The sequence below is a fragment of the Lipotes vexillifer genome, unplaced genomic scaffold (genome assembly GCF_000442215.2).
Source record: "Lipotes vexillifer unplaced genomic scaffold, Lipotes_vexillifer_v1.1 scaffold1231, whole genome shotgun sequence".
NCBI classification, from domain to species: Eukaryota; Metazoa; Chordata; class Mammalia; order Artiodactyla; family Lipotidae; genus Lipotes; species Lipotes vexillifer.
In genome coordinates this window covers 73,404-82,553 of record NW_006798220.1, presented here as the reverse complement: position 1 = coordinate 82,553, position 9,150 = coordinate 73,404, and the positions used below count along the sequence as shown (strand labels likewise).

Here is a 9,150-nt window from a genome sequence, read left to right as displayed (position 1 = left end):
TCATGACAGAATAAAATAATTCATCACTTGTATTTCCTGATTTATTTTCAGTGACTCACAAATGTTTGTCTCCTATATGGATGCTTTGTAGTCACATAGGTTGATCAGAAGTGGTCCCTTATGTTTTCGTATTTTGAGTCCGCCACCAAGAGCTGGCCAGAAAATTTCCTTCGAGAGATCTCTTAATCTCTTGCCCCTATTTGTTCAACTAATCATTGTAAATGAACAATTAGGGGCGGGAAATGCTGCCAAATACAACAGATTGGAGCGTTTTTCACTTTTTGCAAGTATTCTGATAGTAGAATCGCCAAGCTCTTTTCTTCCGTTGTTTACGTATGTAAATGTTTTTATGCTTTTTTAGGGAAGAGGAAGAGAGATAAAGATTTGAGGCAATTTACTTTGTCTCCCCACATAAGCTATCCTGTCGAAGTAAAAATATATGCTTCTTTTTTAAATTAGAATATTTTCAGTTAAACTTGGTAGATCATTCATTTCATTATTGCAGAAGACCTGTTATCAAAAAGCATTTCATTTCAGTATTTAGAAAATTGAACAACATAGGAAAAGGGCCAAGCCTTCCTTTTCTTTCTGTTTCCTATATTAAGGTGGACATCTCCAGAGAGATGAGTTCAGAGGAAAACCTTGGTGACAGGAAGTGGTGACCCTACAAAACCTGGCCAAAATGTTGAATGAACAATGTGAAAAAGTCAGCTGAAGGGAGGGTGAGTTCTCTACACCTGGAGTTTAAAAATAGAAGAGTGTGGATGTAAGAAAAACATACTCAGGTGGATGTGTTCTGAGAAACCTCCACTCCTTCATACCCACCTGTGGCACAGGTCATCAGAGCCATGAGGCATGCAGGTTAGCGTCCTATTTTTTTCTTAATTGATGTATAGTTGATGTACAATATTAATGTTACAGGTGATTCACAATTTTTAAAGATTATATTCCATTTATAGTTATTATAAAATATTGGCTATATTCCCTACATATATCCCTTTAGCTTATTTTATACATAACAGCTTGTACCTCTTAATCCCCTACCCTATATTACCCCTCTCCCCACTGCTAACCACTTGATTGTTCTCTATATCTGTGAGTCAGCTTCTTTTTTGTTATAGTCACTAGTTTGTTATATTTCTTAGATTCCACACGTAAGTGATATCATTCAGTATTTGTCTTTCTCTGTCTGACTTATTTCACTTAGCATAATGCCCTTCAGGTCCATCCATGTTGTTGCAAAGGGCAAAATTTCCTTCTTTTTGATGGCTGAGTAGTGACCTATTCTTGAGGTGAAGAGCCAGCCTTGGAGAAAGTAGACAGAGGTAAGCAAAAGACTTTGTTAGTAGCCAAAGCACGAGAGGGGACTGGTGCAGCAGGTGAAATGCTGTCAAAGCAGCCACTTCAAACTTGCAGACTTTAAGTGCCATAAAGGCAGTTTTCTCAAACTTTAACCTCCAAAGATGTTGTTGAAACACAGACTCTGATTCTGGAAGCCAACATTTACCTTTACCCTTGTGAGTGCCAACTTAAAAAAAAAAAGGCACAATGTGAGAGTTGTGAGTTAAGTTTTATTGGGGGCAAAATGAGGACTATAGCCTGGGAGACAGCATCTCAGATAGCTCTGAGAAATCGCTCCAAAGAGGTAGGGGGGAAGGTCGGTATAGATGTGATTTTGGTGAAGGGGGAGTACATGCAGTCAAACACATATCTATTTGCAGAAGGTTTCTGCTAGTCACGAGGAGCAGACGTCACCATGAAGGATTTTAGTGCTTTTCTAGATACGAGGAGATGCAAGAAGTGGGCTCATAAAATCGGCTCCTGAAAATATCTAACTATCTGAAGACCTGTTCTGCGAGTTTTTCCCAGAGCACAGAGTCCCTCATCTCTGCTCTCCACTCTGAGCTCCTTTCACGGGGTGTCGAAGGTCAGCAGCTGCAGCAACATGTGATTTAATCCTTGTAGAGGTAGATGGCAAGTGCCAATCTGTAGTTGACATGGGGAAGGAAAAATCATGTTCCCCCTACCCTCTAGCTTCTTGGCTGAGATCCCCTGTAATAAGAGAAAGATTAACACAAGAAAAACCAACAGAAGTTGAATAACCTGTATGCTCCCTGTATACACGGGAGACACTCAGGAAAAGTGAGGAACTCCCCAAAACAGTCCAGCTGCCATAAATACCATCTCCATCTAAAGACAAAAGATGTTGGATTTGGGAGAGCGCGTGAAAGGAAGTTGTCAGGAAAAGCACAGGAAACGGGAGTATAGTTGTTATGCAGGTTTAACTCCTGCCTTAATATAAGAGTTGATAAGACTGATAAGAATTTCTAGATTTAGTTCATCCTCCTCTTCCGGGCACAGAGAGGAAGACACCCTTACAGGTGGAGATTTCCCTTAACAATGTAAACGTCTTTTTACAAAAGGGTAACGTCTCAGTTTTCAAAGCCTCTCCAGTGTCTGCTGTTTCTCAAAAATGATCAGCCTAAAAAAAGTCCTCATGCCAAAGAGGCATATCTTGTGGCAGCAAGTTCTGCCCCCCTTCACCCTCTTAGGATTATTTTTGGCTGGGCCTGACAGCTACACTGACATGAGACAGATCAACAGGAGAAAAGCACACCAATTTATTTAACACGAGTCTTCCAGGACCCAGGAGCCTTCATAAAGAATGAAGACTCAGAGAAATGGTGACACTAACTTGCCTTTATATTAGGTTGAACAAAGTGGGCAATTGTCGAAAAGTGATTTACACGATGTGGATGACTAGAGGAAGTTAAGAATCATTTGAACAAATCAAGTTTGTGTAGAGTTCTCTCGGTCTCAACTTCTCATCCCTGACGATGAAAAACGTTACTTTCCTCCTGGTATAAGGAGCACATCTTTCATAGAGGAATTTAATTTCCTGCTTTTAAGAGAATGCAGAAAGGTAGGAGTGTTTTTTCTTGTACTTGCTGTTTTTCAAGTGCCTTTAACTCAAAATCATCCAAATGCCAGAGCGACATGTTTCGGGGTGGTGTGTTCTGACCTCCTTCACCATTAGTGGGGCTCACAATACGAGGAGTAAGGCCTAAAATTGTGCTAGCTGAATGGAATCGAAAGTTAAATATGCATCATTAGTTTTCTCTAAAATCTCATGCAAGCTGAGACAGTTATATGTACGACTATCCCATTTTTAAAGTTCCATATATATTTTCCAGTGTTATCACAGTTAATTCCTTAAATACCAAATTGCTGAGAACAGAGATATACGATTGGTATTTTTTGAAACGGGGTCTCTCTGAAGATTTTTATAAACGAATGATTTATGTTCCTTCATGGAGCATTCTTTCTATGCTATAAATAGTGTTTTATGATATCAAAGTCGATGCAGGAAGGCTTTTGGATTGAGGTGGTTTTAACCCCTTCTTCGCCTACCCTAAGCAGACCAAACCCTAAGCGGACCAAACCCTAAGCGGAATATTTCCTGTAAATGCCTCAAGAGCAGGAAAAACAACCCAATCACCAGCAGCCAATCAGGCTTTCCCAAATGGCACGACCACCTAAGCCACAGCCAATCAAATGATTTCCTTGCTTCTGCATCCTCTCTATAAAATTTTCCGCCCTCAGCTCCTGTCTGGGAAGTAAGTAGTGCTCCAAACCTCTAAGGCTTTGCTGCTGCTCAATTTGAATTGATTTTTGCTCAAATCAATCCTTAAATCTTTCAAAGAGAAAAGTCTTAATCTTCTTGTGTCTGAAATCAAACAGTCCTCCCCACTCCCCATGTCTTTTTGATTACAAGAAAAATGTCTCCATTTCGGCAGAAGGCATTCACAGAACCGATTCAGTGCTTCCCGAAAAGGTTTAGTTGCCACCTCGTGGATAAGAAAAGAGCCGCATCCAAAGATAATCTACCATTTTCTGTACAAATGATTTAAAACCTCCAGCATGGTTAACTTTCAAGTTACCAAAAAGATATTTGTAAACCCCGTTAAAAACAAGACAGCAGGCCCCAAATGAGTCGCTTATGCTAAGCCCCACTTCACCACACCGAGACTTAGTTTCAGCTCTCCCCAGACAGAATCTTCAGCCAGTCTGTCGGAACAGCCTAGTTGCCTGCCTGGCCCGCCCCCTGCCATCCTGGCCCCTAAAGGAAGGCGACCTTGACACAACCAATCTGCTTTTTGCTGGTATAACTTTCTTGTCCGGCTCCCTTCTGCCTGTAGTTCCCTTTTATACAGCCCTTCAGAGCTCCTTTCTAGCTGCTGGACTGGATGCTGCTGATCCGTGAATCACAGAATAAAGTCAGTAAGATTGAAATTTACTCAGTGAACTTGCTTTTTTACACCCTAAAATTATTTTTTTAAACTGCCACTATTTGGTAGACTCAAAAGAGGGCGCCTCATTGTCAGAGTGAGTTTAGAAAGAGGGGCAGGAAACCTTTCAGAATGCTTACGCCAGTAGCTGCCCACAACTGCCATCTCCCAACCGGGGGCTTCCTCAAAAAGACACGGGGCTCATTTCTGGATGTGTAAGTTCACGTGCAATAGATTTCCACCACGTTATGTCAATTTTATTGAATTTTCATCTGCTTCCCTAACCACCTTTGGGGGTAATAAAAGGAAGAGGGACCCAAGAAAGGTGCAGCCAGGGATGCTCCTCAGATGCATCTAGTACTGTTGCCATGTATGCTGCTCAGTATTAAGAAAGGAATTGGAACAGAATTTCCCCCTCAAGCAGTTTTTTGAACTAATCAGGGACAGAAATAAGACAAACTCTGAAATAAAACTGCATAAAAGGCAAATGAAAACCATACCAGAAAAATCCAGGCAATATTTTTCTAGTGTTTAATTGATCTCAAGGAAGGAAAAAGTCCAGATTCACAAAAACCTACATGTATTGTTTTATTATATACAAAACCAAGCATACAATAATTACACAGCAAATAACATGTTGAATATTTTCAGGCCATTTTGAATGGTGCTCTGTACATGTACATGAATAAGTAATAAATACTGCTCCTCTATTACCTTGAAATACAGTACCACCAAGAGTTTTATATTTTTATTTTACTACTCACGTAAATGAGCACAAAGGAAAGAGGAAATAGATAATATTTAAACATGGAAGGTAGAAATTCTTCCTTCTGGAAACTAACCAAATAGGCTTAAGAACCACCACTAATCAATGATATCCTCTCCCCCATCTTTTCTGTCATAGCCACCAATCCCACCCTATTCCAGTTAAGTTACAAACCTTCAGCCAGTTTAGTCATTAAAGATTTGAGAAATAGTCTCAACCTAAACAATTGTAGCTAATACTGATATATTTTTGTAATTCATTTTTGTACTTTTTTGACAACTTTTTCCCCCGATCCTAAGCTTGAAGCAGTTCTTCTTACATTCTCTAAACTTTGGGGGGTTTTTTTGCTAACATTTATTTTATTTTATTGGATCATTTTAATTGGTTTAAATGCAACATGTATGTAAACGACTCCACAAAAATGAGAGGCACTTCTTAGAAATACAGTGACTCATGTCACAAGATTCAATGGCTTCGATTTGATGAACTGAATGAGCTCCTGACTCAACTCTCCAATGTTGTCTGCTTGAATGGCAAGATCTTTATCTGCAGCGTTTAGTGCATTAAGATGTGTGCATCAGAAATCATAAAATTGTGCTTATCTTCCATAATGAACCCATATTCATTAGGAGCTCTGATCCAATCACAATAATGTTGATTAAAATAAACTACCAACCCGAGGCAAAAAAGTAAACAAGCCACTTTTTCAGGCTTTTAAAACTGTCTTAACATGTGACATTACAGCTATCCCCCCAAATTAAGCAACCAACTTCAAGTCAAAGAGCTAGGAACAAATGTAACATCCGAGGCGTTACCTCAGCACTTCTTAATCAGCTCAGACATACACGAGGCCGGGAAAGGTAAACTACGTCACCCTCACCCTCCAGATCTCTGAAGGTACCTGCACAGGTGCATTACTGGTAGAGGCAGCAGCTCAGCATAAACCCTGTAGGATTAATATCAGGTGTATATATGTGTATATAGATGTGTGTAAATATATGTAATGTGCTTACAGAGATTTATCGACCCTGAATACTTCATAAAGAGCTGCATAAAAATCTAGCAAAGAGGGCTTCCCTGGTGGCACAGTGGTTGAGAGTCCGCCTGCCAATGCAGGGGACACAGGTTCGTGCCCCGGTCCAGGAAGATTCCACATGCCGCGGAGCGGCTGGGCCCGTGAGCCATGGCCGCTGAGCCTGCGCATCCGGAGCCTGTGCTCCACAACGGGAGAGGCCACAGCAGTGAGAGGCCCGCGTACCGCAAAAAAAAAAAAAAAAAAAAATCTAGCAGAGAAAGACTCATGAATTGGGTCCTATATACACGCCGGCAGTGTATATAGGACTAACCCATCTGTATTCACAGAAGCAGGGCCGTCGAGGGACATGTGGGGTGCCACTCAGGAACCACAGAAAGGAAAACTAAGACTAGCACTATGTTTTCAAAACACTATACTTATACTGAGTACAAAAGTTATAGTATAATTGCGAACCATGGAAGTAATGCCTGCCAGATGTACATCGTTTGTTCATTTATAAAAATGCATAAGATTTTATTGTAAGCAGTGCTTTCTCCAGTAGGGTGGCGTGAGAGAGAATATAAGAGGGACTCTGGGGCTTCCCTGGTGGCGCAGTGGTTGAGAGTCCGCCTGCCGATGCAGGGGACACGGGTTCATGCCCCAGTCCGGGAAGATCCCACGTGCCACGGAGCGGCTGGGCCCGTGAGCCATGGCCGCTGTGCCTGTGCGTCTGGAGCCTGTGCTCCGCAACGGAAGAGGCCACAGCAGTGAGAGGCCCGCGTACCGCAAAAAAAAAAAAAAATTATGGCCTCAAGTTTCAAGTGGATTCTCAGTGTTACCCAGCCATTCTTTACATTTCCCTAGTCATTTGGTCCGGAAAGATCCCACATGCCGTGGAACGGCGGGGCCCATTAGCCATGGCCACTGAGCCTGCACGTCTGGAGCCCGTGCTCCACAACGCGAGAGGCCACAACAGTGAGAGGCCCGCGTACCGCAAAAAAATTTAAAAAAAAAAAAAAAAAAAAAGAGGGACTCTGTAAATAAAGTCTTAGAAGAAAAAAAATTACCGTAAAAATTTTTGTTGTTTAATACGATTAAAATCAGATTTTAAAATGGCATCTTAATATTCAACTTCGGCCTATTATTTTAATTATTTATAAATGTGTCTTGTCTTTATGTTAACTTAAACAGTGCCTTGGGTGACACTGAGTTACTGGGTGAAAAGTCTGTGAGTTAGTAAATATTTTCAGATGAAAAGTGCCGAGTTTTTCATTTGTCCCAAAGGTGAGAAAACAGAAACAAATATATATGTAAAAAAACAAATAGAATAATCGTTTGAAGGGATAAAATCAGCTACAGTCATTAAAACATACTGTATATCAAGAGGTAGTCAAGCAAAGGCTCTACAGACATTCACCATAATATCAGGAGAAATCTCTCAGCACAACCACAGGGAAAAGTAGATGTGACTTAACAGCAGTTAAATAAGAAGCATTTAGGGGAGTCAGGAAGCCGCAGGGCCAGGTGAGGAGGTTAAGACATCCAGTAACTCTATCCATGGTCCACCCTCCCACACCCTGCTCCCAGCAAGATTATAAAGTCCTGCTCTTGCAAATGAAGACAGATCATCATTCTGATGATTTTTCCCATGGCACCTCTTCAGAGAAGCCACACACGCCGGGGATTCTCGTGCCAACTGTTTCATTCTTCCTCCCATCACGTGCTAACAACCGTGCTTAGACCCGCCGACATCCACTGGGACGAAGCCTGTACGCTATTTTAAGTTCAGCTTAGAGAATACAGAAATGGACTTTGCCACCACTTCTAAATTGAAAAGGCTTTTTTTTTTTTTTTTTTTTTTTGCGGTACGCGGGCCTCTCACTGCTGTGGCCTCTCCCGTTGCGGAGCACAGGCTCCGGACACACAGGCTCAGCGGCCATGGCTCACGGGCCCAGCCGCTCCGCGGCACGTGGGATCTTCCCGGACCGGGACACGAACCCACGTCCCCTGCATCGGCAGGCAGACTCTCAACCACTGCGCCACCAGGGAAGCCCGGCCTTGTTTTTTTTTTAAACCCATATCAGGGAAAGTGTTTGAAAGCACTAGATTCCACTGTCTGGAAGGAGCAGGCAGCTTAGTGGTAAATGGCTTTGCTCATAATAGCTGCTCCGTAACTCGAGGAAGCTTCCCCAGGAGTGAGATGCCCGGCCTTCTGCTTGAATAGTTTAGGATGAGGATGCAGAGAGCCCTGTTCCAGACACTGTGTGAGGCAGTACGTGCTAGTTTAGCTACGCTGCATGTGGCCTGGCTGAGGTTTCAGAAGTTTAGGCCACTCTTCCCTTGGAGAGCTGTCGTTTTATTTCTTTATATGGCACAGACCTTGGTTAATGTTTATCTGAAGGACTCTCATTTGCCTACGACTGTCAACGCAGAATATGGTCACTGAAAGACACGCTTCTTTGGAAACGAACCTGCTGTGGCTTTGGGGGGGGGGGGGGCGTGGCATGGACTAAAGAACTGCTCAAGCTCTTCAGTGTCAGTGTCCCAAAGTCTCTTAAGATTCACAGTATTGTAACTTTTGGAAGAGCTCTAATATTGAGGCACCTGCAGGTCCTTGCAATTCATCGTCTCAGTTATGATTTGAATTTGTGTGTGTTTTGTTTTACTCCATTTGTTTTGAGCTTTTTCTCGCTGGATACAGTGGCTCGAGCACAATTATTTGCATTTCCCTTTTGCTTAAGACTTGCATGTGCTGGCGCTCTGGAGGCCTTGAAGGTGTCCGTGGAGTCCCCGATCACCGCTGGCTGCCTGGGAAGGCGAAGGTTCACGCTGCTCTCGATCTTAGGGTTGCCGCTGTCCCCACAGGACAGATCCCAGTGCTGCAGCTTGGAGCTCTTGTTGGATTTCTTTTTCTTCTCCTCTGTCTGCACGTCCAGGGTTTGCTTCTGAGAACACAGTCTGCTGCTACTCAGCATATCGAGGGGTTTGGTGGAAGCCTCACATGTGTAATAGGACGGATGGACTTCTGCGCGGTGCACGTCCTTCTTTCGTGAAGGGCCTGACTTCGGAGGCCCTTCCTG

The 9,150-nt window shown here is 42.7% G+C and overlaps 1 protein-coding gene across 1 annotated transcript in view; it reads right to left on the bottom strand.

Moving 5' to 3' along the window:
• Positions 1-8,703: 8,703 nt before the first annotated feature.
• Positions 8,704-9,150, bottom strand: part of FAM217B (family with sequence similarity 217 member B) — a 1,187-nt gene continuing 740 nt past the window's right edge. Inside the window, exon 2 of the mRNA XM_007470163.1 lies at positions 8,704-9,150. Within this exon, the coding sequence (XP_007470225.1) occupies positions 8,704-9,150 (447 nt within the window).